This window comes from Zingiber officinale, chromosome 10A (genome assembly GCF_018446385.1).
Source record: "Zingiber officinale cultivar Zhangliang chromosome 10A, Zo_v1.1, whole genome shotgun sequence".
NCBI lineage: Eukaryota > Viridiplantae > Streptophyta > Magnoliopsida > Zingiberales > Zingiberaceae > Zingiber > Zingiber officinale.
This window is the reverse complement of record NC_056004.1, coordinates 20004643-20020169: the sequence shown is the minus strand read 5'-3', so window position 1 is coordinate 20020169 and position 15527 is coordinate 20004643. Positions and strand designations below refer to the sequence as shown.

The 15527-nt window shown below is 39.9% G+C and overlaps 4 protein-coding genes across 5 annotated transcripts; 1 reads left to right on the top strand and 3 right to left on the bottom strand.

Annotated features, from left to right (window-relative positions):
- Positions 1–137: 137 nt before the first annotated feature.
- On the bottom strand, positions 138–1589 carry LOC122026900 (peroxidase 72-like). 2 transcript variants are annotated; one of them, XM_042585629.1, is made up of 4 exons: positions 1317–1589; positions 1049–1240; positions 790–955; positions 138–681 (listed from the first exon to the last, which is right to left on the bottom strand). In XM_042585629.1, the coding sequence occupies exons 1-4, from the start codon at positions 1533–1535 to the stop codon at positions 269–271; spliced, it is 990 nt and encodes a 329-aa protein (XP_042441563.1). In that variant the 5' UTR covers positions 1536–1589; the 3' UTR covers positions 138–268. The 2 variants fall into 2 exon arrangements, with proteins under 2 accessions (XP_042441563.1, XP_042441562.1); XM_042585628.1 differs by having other exon boundaries at positions 150–677; positions 786–955; positions 1317–1582.
- Positions 1590–2206: 617 nt separating this feature from the next.
- LOC122026898 (DNA replication licensing factor MCM4-like) lies at positions 2207–8616 on the bottom strand. The gene is made up of 18 exons (XM_042585625.1): positions 8489–8616; positions 7677–8378; positions 7447–7575; positions 5877–5958; positions 5651–5783; positions 5498–5569; positions 5241–5369; positions 5013–5126; positions 4693–4905; positions 4527–4625; positions 4235–4395; positions 4059–4155; positions 3733–3894; positions 3224–3304; positions 3067–3145; positions 2837–2973; positions 2710–2760; positions 2207–2595 (listed from the first exon to the last, which is right to left on the bottom strand). The coding sequence occupies exons 1-18, from the start codon at positions 8514–8516 to the stop codon at positions 2521–2523; spliced, it is 2544 nt and encodes an 847-aa protein (XP_042441559.1). The 5' UTR covers positions 8517–8616; the 3' UTR covers positions 2207–2520.
- Positions 8617–8916: 300 nt separating this feature from the next.
- LOC122026899 (AP-1 complex subunit mu-2-like) lies at positions 8917–13883 on the top strand. Its single transcript, XM_042585627.1, has 11 exons — positions 8917–9342; positions 9473–9619; positions 9710–9772; positions 9848–10024; positions 10118–10221; positions 12449–12556; positions 12704–12800; positions 12910–13007; positions 13134–13275; positions 13392–13514; positions 13592–13883. The coding sequence occupies exons 1-11, from the start codon at positions 9214–9216 to the stop codon at positions 13688–13690; spliced, it is 1287 nt and encodes a 428-aa protein (XP_042441561.1). The 5' UTR covers positions 8917–9213; the 3' UTR covers positions 13691–13883.
- Positions 13884–14042: 159 nt separating this feature from the next.
- On the bottom strand, positions 14043–15259 carry LOC122026497 (mitogen-activated protein kinase 4-like). The gene is made up of 2 exons (XM_042585236.1): positions 14831–15259; positions 14043–14723 (listed from the first exon to the last, which is right to left on the bottom strand). Exons 1-2 carry the CDS (start codon positions 15257–15259, stop codon positions 14043–14045), a joined length of 1110 nt encoding a protein of 369 aa, XP_042441170.1.
- Positions 15260–15527: the final 268 nt, after the last annotated feature.

The following is a 15527-nucleotide window of genomic DNA, read 5'->3' as shown; positions in this document are numbered from 1 at the left end:
CATGGTTATTCGTCTTTCAGCTAAACGACATCTCGTTTACCAAAGTCAAAGTGTCGAAGGTTCCTTCGTTTTTCTCGTCTCTCTCTCACAAAGAAAGGAACTATCTTTCCCTCTCGGATAAATTGAAAGTCCTAACCCCTGTGCGTTCGTACGAGTAAACAAACCGGATAAATCGAAAGTCCTAACTCCCGGTGCATTCGGACGAGCAAACAAACAATAAGCAGTTATTAATCACCAAACAATTGTAGCTAACGGCGTTCTTAATTAATTATTTGTTAATCCTCCTGCAGTTCTTCCTGATCTCTCCTCTGCCCCCAGTCAGCGGCGCGATGTTGCCCATCCTCACCATCGACTCGGCGTACTGGTCGAAGAACGCCGCGTTGCTCCTCGCGAACTTCCTCACCAGCTGCGCGGTGGCGGCGCCGCCCGTGAAAAGGACCTCGTCTGAGCCGAGGAGGCCCTTGTTCGCCACCAGGTTCTTGAAGTACTGGTTGTCGAACCTGAACTGGGTGACCGGGTCCAGGGCGAAGAGCGTTTGGTCACCGCCCGACCTCGGGCAGCGGCCCCGCAGACCGGCGGCGTACGCCGGATCGAGGGTGGAGTCCGGCCGGCCGTCTACCGTCTGATTGTACAGTCTCTGCCGGAAGCTGGTGCACCGCGCATCTCCGATCGTGTGGCTACCTATAACCATCATCATTATCAACAACAACAACAATTTTCAAGATGACAGTTCTAACAGTCTCAGTTTATTATGAAAATAAAATACAAGAGAGAATTCTTTCAACCCACCCGAGAGCGCGACGAGATCGACGAGGTCGAGGCCTTTGAGCTTGAACTTGGTGATGATGGTTTGAAGGGTGTTATTGGGAGCCGGAATGTTGTTGTTAGAACCCTTGATACTTGCTCCCAAGGAATCCCTCCTCCCTAATGGAACCACCCAACTCGGCCCGCCAACCTTTTTTTTCCCAGAAAAAACACACACAAAAATACATTAAACTGAATTCAAAGAAATTTATTTGATATCCTCCAAATGGAAAGATCGATTCACCAAGACAGTAGAATCCCTCGCGGCAAGCGCTAATATGTCGGCGCAGGAGACAGTTGCCGGGCATTCCTTCTCCACTGCGTGCTTGATCTCATCGACGACCTCAAATCCCCTCGCGGAGTCGCGGTTCGGGTTCGACCTTTTCTCGCTGATTATGGTCCCGCTGCTGTCCAGCAAATTCGATGCGTCACACCCCTGCCAAATGAGCTCGATCGCAAACGAATGATCATGCATGCGCAGGCCATGGAAGTTAAAACTGAACCGATCGAACCTTAACGAAGCAGTCATGGAAGTGAAGGCGGAGCAGGGAAGCGGCCATTCGAGCCTCTTTTGCAACGGCTTTGGCTACAGCTGCCTCGACGATCGCCTGGACTTTCGGGCACGATCGGTCGTAGAACTGCGGGTGCAGCGACTGACCTGCAGCGAACGAGCAGAGGAGATACGCAGAGAGAAGGGAGGAGACGGTCAGGGAAGCCACCACAAGTGCCATGTTGTTGATGTTGTGGATTGCGTCGTCGTCGAGATGTTTTATTTACGGAGCTTAAAGATAGTGTTTTTAGGTGGTTTCCATATCTAATTTACATCTACTAATTCTTAATTTTACGATGACAACTATCAATCTAACATTCTTAGATCTTAATTCATCAAAATTAAGACTTATATTTAAATACCGAAAAACTAAAGGCGTCATTTTAATAATTGAATCATGCATCTAATGCGTAGACCAAATTATGTACCTTCAATAAATTACAGATAACCGACATTTTGTTTTTGGTAGTGACAGTTTTCATGCTGTAAATATCCAGGCTGCAAATTTGGATTTGAAATGTAGCTATCTGAAAAACAATAGATTCTCATTGAATGAGTTCAATGCCATTCTAGTCTTCTTGGACAAGTACACTCTAAGAATCGATTACACACAAGAATAGGAAATTGAATTGTAGTTGGCTGAAAAAGCAAGAAACTATTAATGAGATCGGTAAGAACCTAAAGAATGCATCATTATTGAACCCTTAAACACTTGATATTTATAAAATACTGTTGATTTTAACTTTTGCTTTGTCTATCTTTAATACTCCCAAGATATGCAATGGAGCTTGCTTCCAACTTGAGTTATTCCTCTACTTTCATTCTTCTCTCAATTCTAAACAATTTTCCAACTTGAGTTATTCCTCTACTTTCATTCTTCTCTCAATTCTAAACAATTTTTTTTTTCCCATTTTGTTACTCAAATAAGATGAAAACTTGCAGTTTTTACATTATCTTTTTCAAAACAATGAAAAAGGCAGCATTAAGCTCTTGACACACTTATAATCCAAAGGGAAGAATTAGTAATATAAAGAAGTTACTCTAAAGTAAATACATTAGACAATGAGATGAACTGGCTTGTTTTGCATGCGATGGAACATGGCACCTGATTGAATTAGTGATCTATCTCTGAAAAACTTAACAAGTAGCTCTACTCAGTGGCTTCATCATATCCTCTTTACATTGTCTCCGTGAAGAAGAACAACTCCCTCAGTGGCCAGAGTTGCAAGGGCGGTCCGCACCTATCAAATTAGGATTATATTAAATTAACATTGAATGCAAAATACTAAGTTTTGATTTCTATACTGATTGTCCATCTCTAAATAAATAGATGGATGCATTGTGGTTCAACTTACATCATTGAGGTGAACTTCCATGGAACTTTGCTTATTGACCTCCTCCAGCAACTGTACATATTGACTCCTCTGGATTAGTAAGTGAAAACACAGTGATAAGCTGGTAAGAGTACTTGAATTAATATACCTCTACTAATCGAGCGGAGTGACCTCCAATTTGCAATTTCTCCATCACAAGGTTACGCATGGCTGCAACTAGGTTCTCCCGTCTAATCCTTTCACTTGCAGATATTCCAGTCATGATAAGATCCATATCGATGGTTCCTTTAGCAACCAGTACATTGTTAGTGGTTGGCATTACTGTCATAAACTAAGTATAGTGGCTAAATGAAACCTATTGTTTTGAATTGTTAGTACCAGTGGAATGGTCTGTTGCTGACTGCTGCAATGCAACTTCCAACAATCGAAAAGATTCTGCTATATCTTGCACTTCAACCTGCAAGTATCATCAGAGCCCATTAAGCACACAATTCTACAAAATTCTGAAATGACACAATCTCATAACTCTCATTACCCATTCTGAAAAACGCATACGTGCAAGTGCCTCACCAAGGCGGATTAAGCTTTCAATTTGCCTAGCTGTTGCTGTGATAACCTACCATTGGATTATAATGATATGAGAAGGCAAATCACAATCAAGGGGAAGTATACCAAAACCATGGACTGCTAAATTGCAAGATAAAACAATAATTTGGTTTCTATTTTTATTTTATGAAAACATGTATTTTTCCTTTTCTTAAAATATGACTTTTAGACATTCTCTAGTTTCCCATAAAATGATACCTTTTCTAGAAAACAAATATGGAAATTGCCCACTAAAAAATGTTTTTTATTTTCTCAAAAAATAAAAATAGAAAATTTATAAACCAAAAGCTGCCTTAAGCTCTTGAGAAAAGTCACAATCTATATATTGCCTTAATAGTAATCATGGTTTAACTAGAACACTTCAGCAGAACAATTCTGTTTAATTAGAATAGTTCAGCAGAGCAATTTTATATAGAAAAAAATAGTAACTTTAAATACCTTCTTCCTGCTTCCTGGTGCATTTCCTCTTTTCCTCATTTCCACATATCGGCGTGTCAACTCTTCAGCAGCTTCATCAGATATCTGTGGATGAATATGCTTTCTAGCATAGCTGATATATGCAACTAAGGTAGGGAGGTCAATAAACTCTTGCACTTGCGTCTGCATATTATGAAGGCATAATAAAAACCCACCAAGAAAATATCAAAACATAAAGAACTTGAGAAAGTTATTGGAAATTCATATAGCTTTCAATTCTTTTGTGCCCGCTAAAACAAAATAAGCTTTTCAATTGCAGATCATCAAAAATAAAGAAAACATCCAACCTCTGGATCTGCAAAATGCAAAGCAACCATATGCTTGGCTAGACGTCTGTCAGTTTGTTCATCTGCCTTGTCCAAAATTAGATAAATCAAATCAAATCTGGCAAAAAAGGATTGTGCATCAATGGCAAAGTAAGTGTGAAATTTTTTTCAATTGGACTACTAAAATGCCTTCTTACCTTGAAAGCAAAGTTGGAGGAAGATGGATGTTGTCAATCACAGAGAGCTGAGGATTGTACCGAGATTCACTAGGGTTTGCACAAGCTAATACTGAAGTCCTAGCATTTAATGAAGCAATTATTCCAGCCTTTGCAATTGATACAGTCTGTTGTTCCATCACCTGCTTGCATCCAGAAAACAAAGATATTCAGTATATTTTCAGAAGAGTAAATTGCTAAAGTGCTAATGCAGACAATTTCTCCACAAGCTCAAGAGAAGATAGACTGTGTATTGTTCAAATGTATCGAGTACCTCATGCAACATGCTGCGTGCATTTTCAGACATTTTATCAAACTCATCAATACAGCAGATGCCCCTGTCACTTAAGACAAGTGCACCACTTTCCAGTACCTGGACATAGATTTAGAGGTCAAAATTAACTTCCAAAATAACAGCATAAACAGCAGTTCCTGCTTACAGTTTCACCAGTCTCAGGGTCTTTTGAAACATAAGCAGTTAGACCAACTGCAGAGCTCCCCCGCCCACTTGTATATATTCCACGAGGTGATAACTGGTGCATATACTGGAGCAGCTGAGATTTACTGGTTCCAGGATCACCAACCAACAAAATGTTAATGTCACCTCGGAAGCTTGCTCCTGAATCAAGCTTTAGAGCATTGCCTCCAAAAAGCTAATGTGAGAATTAAGCCAAAGTCAGCTAGGTTTATGTGTATATAAATACATATTGATATTTCTGTTCTGTCAGTCTAAAGACGTGAAAAGAATAAAAGAAACAACCTGGCAAAGTAAACCTCTTTTCACATCATCCAATTCCCATATGTTAGGTGCCAAAGACCTCGTAAGCCTGTCGTAGATATCTGGCAATTTTGAAAGCTCCTTTATTTTATCAATCTAAAAGATTCAACAAACAAATTCCATTAGTTGTTATAGAGATCTCCAACATAGTGAGACTTCATAATTCTTTCACAAATCAAGAAGATTCATAATGTTTTTGTAAATCAACACCTTGTCCCGATAATCAGCATTTTCATCTTCAACAGTCTTGTTAGTGGTACTATTATCACAATCCATTTGATCAGAAAGGAGGAGACGAGACTTGTCTGTCTTCTTTATGTGAAGACAATCTATGTAAGTCTGCAATTAATAATATAGAAAGATACATTGTGAATTCACTAGTCTGTACTCAACTAAGAGTCAAATCAGATAAACTTAATAATATAGATAGACAGAGAAACAAATACTTTGACAGACTACAGAATTACCTTAAATGTAGACTTCACAGTTCTCTGAGTTTGTCCTACTCTAACACTCATTGCTCTGTATATACCTGTAATCTACAATGATAAAAAGGAGATTGGTAGTTCAAGAGATAAAAGTTGTATATAAATATCTTATTTTATGGAACTTCCACCAACCTCAACCCTATCTCCAGGTTTTCCAGAGTCTACAAGTTTATCATGCATCAAAATGCTGACAGTGTGTGGGGTCCCTCCTTCTGGAATTTCATCAGGTGTCTCCTGCAACTTGATAATCTGCTTATCTGCAAATCTGTTTATTTTGCAATTCAACCATTATGAATAATTAGTTTGATGTTTCATTTAGTTACACCGATAAAACCAACTTCATGTGGGAAAGAGGCACCTGCATCGATTGTGAACCAGTGTCATTGAGTTCATGGCTAAACATTCCTGTCTTACACACCTTGTTGGTTCATTTATCCTCCCTAATTCAAAAAGAGGAAAAAACAACATAAACCAAATGAAAAGAGTGAAGCAAAGAGATTGCCAAGCAATACAGAACAACACATTGAACATAAACTATGTAACACTATGGATCCACAATTGTTTGAAAATATCATGAATCCACAAATAGTATTCATAATCAATTTTTTAGCCTATTCAAAATTATAAAACTTTTTTTTTTTTTTTTTTTTTTGCAAAACCAGTGCTCTTAATGATGTTGAGGCGTTGCAAGCATAACTCAAATGACTATATCGTTCCATAAAACAGTATTCACATGAGTATCCAAAAAACCAAAATAGCTAGCACCACAAGTTCTAGTTGGGTCTGCTGAAGGGTGAGTGATACAAGATAGCAAGAGGAAGATAGGAGAGAAAATAGGAGCACGTGCAGATGGCTCAATCAGCATTCTAGCAAAGAATCAGATTTGTTATTAATATTCTGAATAAACTCAATCAAAAAAATAAATGTGAATCCGCTATAATATATCTCTAGCATAATGATGTCAGTACAGCATGAGAAGCTCAGGACAAGAGGGCCTGGCCTAGTCCACCCATGCCCAGTACAGCATCAACTCCAAACAAGCCTTGCTAGGCATCACCAAGATGGTCTTTGCCTAGGCCTAGTATGAGCCTAAGCACAATTAAGGCCGAGCTAGGTGATTGACCCATCAGGACAAAATTTTAGCAATAAAAACTTTATAAAACAAATTAATTTCCAATAAATAAATAAAAATAATGATATGATGATATTCATAAAAAATTAAGAAAAGTTAGTATTGAAATTATTTTTTTGACAAGAAAGGATAATAAAAAAAATAGAATATGGGCAGTGATAGGCTTGCAATGGACTGTGCTTGGCCTAGCACATGAGCTGTACATGACCTGGAACAGTGTTGAGCCTTACACCAACCAAACCTCTTGCAATGTGGTGCACAATGCCTATAACCATAAGTTTGAACTTTGGATCAATAAAAACTTAAATTTTTAGATGAAATTGTGATAAATGGTAACCACAGCCAACCTACAATAGCACATTGTAAAAAAAAGGGTGATCCTCACAGAGTGGAGAAGAAAACATCTAGAAACTGCTTAAAGCTCATATCCACGCATTTTATGATCACTGTGAGATAGCAAAATCGAAGGAAGATTGGACACAAATAGCAAACATGTTCATATTTTCCAGAGCACAGATTGTATAAATATAGTAAAACATGTTCATATTTAAACTACTATTGAATACAAAAAAAATGTGAGAGGGCTCACTTTGCAAGCCAATATCACTGATCACTACGGCATTTCAAAAACTGGCAAGAACGCATGACCATAGGATTTTGATCCCCTAGATTTAAAACACATTAAACCCGTCGTCTAATCTCCAATGATGACTACTGATGGTATGATTATGGCTGATAATAGAAATGGGACAACAATAGAATTTAAGTATACCAGTAGCACGCCAAATGTATTTACCTCTGTCAACAAGAATGGGATCTGAGTAATGACCGCAGACTAGACAACGAAATGTAGCCTCTTTGACGTCTGGTATGACAGAGCTGCAACGGATGATCATCCCTTTAACAGACACCATCTTTTCAATGTCTGGATCAATAGAAACCGATCGTGCAAATTTGAATAATTAAATCATTCATTAGATACTAAAGTTAAGAGATTGGTAAAGCACGTGAGCAGTTCGGATATACCAGAAGGATTGAGATTCCTCATGCAGACGGAGGATTTGAGATTATAGATTCGAGTTTGGATGTGTTTCTCAAACAATGGATCGATTCGAGCGACCAAATCCATGACCACAATGTCAAAGATGGCCAGGACCTCCAGCGGGTACCTAACCATCTTGGTATAGAGATCAGGATCGTAGTCGAACACGTCATGGGCGTCGATGTCCAAAGACTCCCCACCTTCAAGCTCCATGATGCGGTGGACGGACCGCATGTACTTTCCATCGTCCAGCAGGCCGTTCCCCCTGCTAGCCTCCCTCGGGTCACGAAAGTGGCGAAGGAACCGGAGAATGGCGGCGTTCACGTCCTGCACGCTGATGTTGGTACCCCAGACAAACACGGGAGCGGAATCGGCGTCATCGTGGTCGACCGCGTCGTCATCCCCGGCGTCTGACGAGGGAGGAAGGTTCTCGTCGGCGGACATAGGGGTGGAGGGGGTTGCGGGGTGACGGCGTGTCCACCGGCGGCGGAGGCTGGAAGGGGTAGAAGACGGAGGGCCGCTAGCGGACGGCGTGGCGGATGGGGTCAGTAGGGCACCGGGGGAGGGGGAGGGTGTGGTGGAGGGGGTACGACGCCGTCGCCGGCTGCTACGCCCGGCGGGTCCAAGAGCAGGGGAGGAATTAGTGTTCGCGATTGGACTCGACCGGCCATCGGGGGACGAAGCTCCTGCAACGAAGCAAATCGAATTAACTTTTCAGAAGACAAACACAATCGAGACGACCAGACTTCGATGCAAAACGCACAAATCACAGATGAGACAGAGAGAGAGAGTTCACCGGAGGGTGAGAAATCGGAGGAAGCCATGGCGGTTGATTCTCGACGCAGAGATGAGGCGGGAGAATTGTGAAGTGGGGAAAAGTAGAGTGGTTATGGCGGGAAAAAACACACTGTCCCGCCAAAAAGACCCCGCGGTCTCCGTTAACCCGAACTGCTATCCAATACTGCATCCATTATAGTATCGGATCGGGTGCGATCCGCAACTGGACTGGGCATTGCTAAGTCACCCGTTTCAATAGCGATTTAAATATCGGCATTCACATATTGAATTTTTTTAAAAAAATATTAATCCTCCACGTGTCCATTAAAAATCAATTTCCGAAGAAAAAAAAACCGTGGAGAACTATTGTAAATGAAGCGTTAAATTATAAATTAAGGGGAAATTAAGTCGTCGAATTCGAGTTCCGGTTCGATTAATTTGCGGTCGAGTAACGTTACCACTTCGTCGTCCATTTCCCATCTCACGGACTCAAAAGTAGATGAGCAAGAGGAAGCGAGCGATTCGACGACTTCTCAATCCGTTTTTCTCTGGTCTGGTTTCTCCCTGATCTTCTTTCATTGATCAATTATCTTCTTCTTCTTTTTCTTCGATCGATCGCTGCTTCGATTGCTTGATCGGGAGGTTTCAGTGGTCTCGGTGATGTGATGTGACGCCAGATCTGTATACCCGACGCTGCTTCCGATCCGATTCTGATCCGAAGAGATCTCGTGTCGCCGTGCTTCGATGGCGGGCGCCGTCTCGGCGCTGTTCCTCCTCGACATCAAGGGCCGTGTCCTCATATGGCGGGATTACCGCGGGGACGTATCTGCAGTACAGGCCGAACGCTTCTTTACCAAGCTCATCGAAAAGGAGGTGACACCCTTTCCATACCCTATTTCTCTCCGCTCCCATCTACATCCGTTTCCAAATTCCGGATTTGGCTCGCGCTGTTCGTTTATTTGGCTCAAAGTTGAAAACTTGAGCACCTGCTTTGGCGTTATAGGGGGACTCGGAGTCGCAGTCGCCTGTGGTGTTCGATGGTGGGATCAGTTATATGTTCGTCCAACACAATAATGTCTTCCTAATGACCGCTGCGAGGCAGAATTGTAATGCTGCTAGCATTCTTCTCTTCCTACATCGCGTCATTGATGTGAGGATTCCTTTGTAGTGATATATATAACTTTCGGTTCCTCATACGAATTCTGTTCATGTATTTTTCCTTGAATTCTTATCGATGCAGGTGTTTAAACATTATTTCGAGGAGCTGGAGGAAGAATCCTTGAGAGACAATTTTGTAGTTGTGGTAAGGGAAACTCTTTTTTTATTATTATTTTCTGCTTGGTCTTGTTCGCGCGTTACCAAACTGTGTTATGAACAGTATGAGTTGCTTGATGAGATGATGGACTTTGGTTTCCCTCAATACACTGAAGCTAAGATTCTGAGTGAATTCATTAAGACGGATGCGTATAGGATGGAAGTCGTACAGAGGCCTCCAATGGCTGTCACAAATGCAGTATCATGGCGCAGTGAAGGCATTCGTTACAAGAAAAATGAAGTAAATCATTGTTCCTTCATTGCAGGTTCTGTTCATCACTACACATTAAATTGACCTTGTGTAAAGGAGTGGACATTTTTGTTTTTTTGTCAGGTGTTCTTGGATGTTGTTGAAAGTGTAAATATTCTTGTCAACAGCAATGGACAGATTATCCGTTCTGATGTTATTGGGGCGTTGAAGATGAGAACATATTTGAGGTGAACTAATGTCTTGCTTCTCTGATCTCCTTTAATTGCCCGCTCTAGGTTCTGTTATTCTGAGATCGTCATTCATAAGTTCACACTAATGTTGTTTTTGTTATTGTTTTCACTTTTTTGTTACATGTAATTGATTTTTTTTTCTTGAATTCAACATTCTACATGAGTGAATCTCTCAAATATTAAAAACTATATCAAAGAACTGAACTATAAACTTATGTTAATATGTTTAGATGAGTGTTCTTTTAGTCCTTTGTTGTTGAATCCTATTTCTTTTATTTTATAGATTTAATATATTTTATTGACTAATTTGCTTACTGTTCTTAGATGCTGACTGTTATCGAAATATGTTCCCAGTTTGATACCATCCCGGTTTTTTTCTATGATTTTCATACCTAATGCATGTCGTATGTCATTTTTTATCAAAGAGAATACATAGAGATAGTACACCTCCCTGTGACTTGTCTACTTCAGATGCAAAATGATCTACTAAGAGTTGCAAGCATTGCATCCATAATTGAAGTTTAACTCAAGATTCTGCTTGTCAAAGTTCATCTCTTATTGGATCTCAAGTTGTTGAATTTTCTCTTGCATAGAACGGCTAAATCTCTGATTAACTGTGTCAGACTTCATTATTGGTTTTATTTCTTTATGTGAGTTTACACAAGTGACTTTGCATTGATTCCCCCTTGTTCAGTTGTCAAAATAACTGTAATTTACATGAGGGAAGGTATACCACATGGGATGTGATCATTGTATTTTAGGTTGATAAACATGGAATTTCTTAAATATAGGACGTATTTATCCAATTAACTTGTTGCTCAAGTGAAGAACATGAAAAACAAATTTGGTTATTTAAGTGAAATTTCTGATTCTACATTCTTGTATTTTTATGTTTTGGTCGGTTTAGATCTCCCAAGTTATATTCCTAGATATACGCATTGATCATGTCCTGTTCCAGTTGTCAAAATAACTAGTTTGCACAAAAAAGGGTAGTAATGTCGCATGGTGAGCTATCATTCTATTTGAGTTGATAAACATGGAATTTTGTGAATATAGGCTATATGCATCTATTGTTTCGAATCAATATTCTCATTCTACAATCGTCTTTTTCTTTCCCTGTGAGTTTGAGGTTTAACTTTGAATCTGGAAAATGAATAATCTATTGATTGTGTACTGTATCCAGTTTTCTTAATAACACTAGTGCATCTAAAGAAGAGAATCATCAGTGGTGTGTGGTCATTCAGACCAGGAATCCCCCTTCTAAAAATAAAATTAGCTGGTAGGCTTTCTGTGGGATCCAGTCATGACTGTTTATAATTTGATTGGTTACAGAGTTTATAAGTTCATTTAAACCCAATTTACAAAATCAATATAGAATTTCCATTAAAGGCTTCTTTGATTGGTTGGTTTATCTAAACTCTCCTTGATATGGAAATTGTACGTGTATAAAATTAGGTATTTGCAACAATAATATTCTCACTTAAATATGGCAATTGTGCTGTTGAAAACTTTTAATGCTTTGAAACCATTTAAATGGAATCATAATGTTGTAATTTTTATAAAGTAGATGTTAGCAATTCCTAAGATTAAAAAATAAAGTATTCTTTATCTTTTTTCTGTGTCTTGACCAGTAGCAGGATATTTGTGGCTCTTGGTTATATAACTCACTTTCTCCATCTTTCTCTCTGGCTTTCTAGCCCTATTTTTCTTGTTTTTGCTCTTTCAAGGTAAGCAATACAGCTAGCTATCTCATTGCCTTGTAAGTGGCCTTATTGGCCTAAATGTTTCTGTATCAACATATTTTATTATCCCTATCTCCTGTAGCAATCCCCCTTTACTAGAAGACTTTATCTTCTTCCAGATACCTTTTGTACTTTGGCCGAGGTGACACCAGATATTTATATCAATCATGTGTTTAGAAACATGTCAAACATCATAGTATGGTTTTTTGTTTTCCACTTGACTCTGAATCCGTTTTCAACATTGTCCTTCGAAATCATAATTGCACTTTTTTCTTGTATACAAATCTCTACTAGTTTCATTCAAGATGAAAGTTTGGTGCTAGCTTCTTTGCCATATGTCACAATTGAAGCTCTTGAAGATATTCGTATCTGGCTAACTTGATTGAATAGTTGTTTGAATGGTTTTTTTGCTTGGTTTTCTTGTATGAAATTATTTTTTTGATTATCAAGTTTCAAAGTAACAGATCACACCATTTTTACAGTGGCATGCCTGAGTGTAAACTTGGGCTGAATGACCGAGTACTATTGGAAGCTCAAGGGAGGACAACCAAGGGAAAAGCTATAGATTTAGATGATATCAAGTTTCATCAGTAAGCGGTCTTGAAACCTTCTTTTTTCTATCCCTCTCTCTATTACTGTTTTTCTTGAAAGAAAATTTGAGAGGACCATTCGACCGCTCTTCTGATTGTAGAGACATTATTTGTCTAAGTACTGAGGATTTTATACTATCATTTAAGGTGTGTGCGATTGGCACGTTTTGAGAATGACAGGACAATATCCTTCATACCACCTGATGGGTCTTTTGACCTAATGACATACAGACTCAGCACTCAGGTTATCGTGGATTGTTTCTTTTACTCGGAAAGAAAATTGTGAAAGTTTAGGCTTCCCTGTATTATAGATTATTTATTTTACCTGTGTGGGTGTTGTCCTGATCATTCAGGTAAAACCTCCAATCTGGGTGGAGGCTCAAGTTGAGAGGCACTCAAGAAGTCGCGTAGAGATCACAATTAAGGCAAGAAGTCAGTTCAAGGAAAGAAGGTGCTGGCTCACTGACCTTTGTGAATTATCATATGGATGATCACACCTTCTATTCTGCATTTTACATATGAGAGTTCATTGCGTTCATTTTTGAGAAATTTCGATCACCATTTCCTTGCCATACAGCACTGCCACAAATGTGGAAATTGAGTTGCCTGTGCCTTCAGATTCCACCAATCCCAACATTCGGACATCCATGGGTTCTGCTTCATACGCTCCAGAAAATGATGCGTTGGTCTGGAAAGTAAAATCTTTTCCTGGTGGCAAGGTTTGACGCAATTTCTTTTTTTTTTTTTTTCTGGATAAAGTTAATGATGCCTCTAATTACTGTGAAGTTCATGTACATGTTTTCATGACCACACTGGTATTCTCCTCTGTACTTAGGAATACATGTGTAGGGCAGAATTTAGTCTTCCCAGTATCACTGCGGAAGAGGCGACTCCAGAGAAAAAAGCTCCTATACGTGTGAAGTTTGAGATTCCATATTTCACCGTGTCTGGTATACAGGTACTTTTCTCCTTCACACTAACTTTATTGGATTATGTTAACCTATGGTTAATGCATTATTGGCGTCGATTGTTTAGGTTCGTTACCTTAAAATCATCGAGAAGAGTGGATACCAAGCTCTACCTTGGGTGAGATACATCACAATGGCGGGAGAATATGAACTGAGGCTCATCTAATTAAGAACGCCCAACTGCTTGCCGTTCGGCACTTGCATTCAAGATTTCAAGCTTTTTTGTAAGGATTAAAAGCTTGTTCAAAATGCTCTCTGTTCATTTTTTTTTTCAGAGAATGTATTGATAGCTTGATTACAATTATTCCCAATTTCCTTTCCCTTCATGTCAGTAAATAAAATGTTCTTGTATTCGACTATCTCTTTTTACAATTGTTCAACAAGTTCATGTCAAAAGAAAAGGAAAGAAAAAAGGTAGCCACAAAAACTACGTTGTGGCACAGCTGTGTGCTAAATACATACATAAAACAGCTAGCCTCAAAGTCTTCCCTTCTGTCAAGACATGCAAACGGTCAGAGTCAGAGAGCAGCTTTTCCTGGGCGATAGCAGAGCGTCTCCTCCCATATCATCTCTCTGATCTTGTCTTCCCCGAGATCATCATCGAAGCCAAGATCAATGGGGCCCTTGGCAGCGGGGTCGAGCAGAGGGTCATACAACTGAGCCATATAAGGGTGCTCTAATGCCTCCGTAGCATTGATTCTCTTTGCCGGATTAAAAACGAGCAACTTCTTCAGCAAGTCGACGGCCAGTGGATTGGCATCGGGGAACATACTGGCGAAGGGAACGCCTGGACTATCCGGGAGCGAATCGATGTAGTCTCGAATTGGCTGGTAAGTGACGAAGTCGAAATCAGCAGCATCATGGTTAACGCCGAGAGTGTTGAGAATGAGCTCGAGCTGGTGGGCACTGTCAGTGCCCGGAAAGAGAGGTTTGCGCCCGAGTATCGCAGCGAAGATGCATCCAACTGACCACATATCAATGGCAGCGTCGTAGCTATCAGAGCAAACGAGCAACTCCGGCGCACGATACCAACGCGTGACGACGTAGCCGTTCATTCCTTCACCCCTCGGACTTTTAGTGCGAGCCAGTCCGAAATCGCCAATCTTAAGTTCACAATCACTGTTGACTAGAAGGTTCCCTGGCTTCAAGTCCCTGTGAATTACGTTCGCCGAGTGGAGATATTTCAGTCCTCGAAGCAACTGCATGCACAAATGATAATTAAATTCATTGTACCTTAGGCAACATGCATGTAATTAATATTGAATGTGATTCTTCTACTTTAATTTCGTTGTTATATAATTCATACCTGAAAAATGAAGCATTGACACTGCTCGTCGGAAAGTGGCTGAGGTGATCTGATGATTTGCCCCAGATCAGTATCCATGAGCTCAAAGACAAGATAAACGTCGACGAATGATCTCTTGGTGGAAGGCAGCATGATATCCTTCATCTCAATGACGTTTTCGTGCTTGATTTTCCTCAAAAGCTTCATCTCCCGAAGAGTCCTCAGCGCATCGATGCGATCTTCGAAGACATTCCTTATTTTCTTAATGGCGACGTTCTCGCTTGTTTCGCGGTTGATGGATGAGCAAACGACGCCATAAGCGCCTTCTCCAAGGAGCTTCATAGGCACATACTTGGCATCGATCTCGAAAAGTGTGTTTGAGATGGTGTAAGATCTCATTTCTTCTTTGTTCCCGAAATCGGCGGGGGGATTATTTGATAGCATAGCCATGGCCTGTAATCCAATTAAAACAACAAAATATTAGCATAAATTAAATCGGAGATTAGGGTTTTCAAGAATATATATAATTAAAGTCGAACGACTTTAATTCAAGTCATAGATATAATTAAAGTCTAACGACTAGGGTTTTCAAGAATATATACCAAGAACACCAAGAAATATCAGGACAAGAACACGTGATGATCCAAGAACTGGATTATTCTTTCCTTTTTAACATTCGTTGCGTTCTCTGGATCTCTTTTTACATATGCCTTTGCAA

Excerpts from the sequence above, each read along its gene's own strand:
- LOC122026900 (XM_042585629.1), bottom strand. The coding sequence starts at position 1,535 with ATGGCACTTGTGGTGGCTTCCCTGACCGTCTCCTCCCTTCTCTCTGCG. Across the intron at positions 1,241-1,316 it reads TCCATGACTGCTTCGTTAAG|GGGTGTGACGCATCGAATTT; the intron begins GTTCGATCGGTT and ends CTCATTTGGCAG. Across the intron at positions 682-789 it reads CGATCTCGTCGCGCTCTCGG|GTAGCCACACGATCGGAGAT; the intron begins GTGGGTTGAAAG and ends TGATGGTTATAG.
- LOC122026898 (XM_042585625.1), bottom strand. The coding sequence starts at position 8,516 with ATGGCTTCCTCCGATTTCTCACCCTCCG. Across the intron at positions 4,156-4,234 it reads CCTCCAACTTTGCTTTCAAG|ATTTGATTTGATTTATCTAA; the intron begins GTAAGAAGGCAT and ends CTTTTTTGCCAG. Across the intron at positions 2,596-2,709 it reads TGGAAGTTCACCTCAATGAT|GTGCGGACCGCCCTTGCAAC; the intron begins GTAAGTTGAACC and ends CTAATTTGATAG.
- LOC122026899 (XM_042585627.1), top strand. The coding sequence starts at position 9,214 with ATGGCGGGCGCCGTCTCGGCGCTGTTCCTCCTCGACATCAAGGGCCGT. Across the intron at positions 9,773-9,847 it reads GAGACAATTTTGTAGTTGTG|TATGAGTTGCTTGATGAGAT; the intron begins GTAAGGGAAACT and ends TGTTATGAACAG. Across the intron at positions 10,025-10,117 it reads TTCGTTACAAGAAAAATGAA|GTGTTCTTGGATGTTGTTGA; the intron begins GTAAATCATTGT and ends TTTTTTTGTCAG.
- LOC122026497 (XM_042585236.1), bottom strand. The coding sequence starts at position 15,259 with ATGGCTATGCTATCAAATAATCCCCCCGCCGATTTCGGGAACAAAGAA. Across the intron at positions 14,724-14,830 it reads GTCAATGCTTCATTTTTCAG|TTGCTTCGAGGACTGAAATA; the intron begins GTATGAATTATA and ends TTGTGCATGCAG.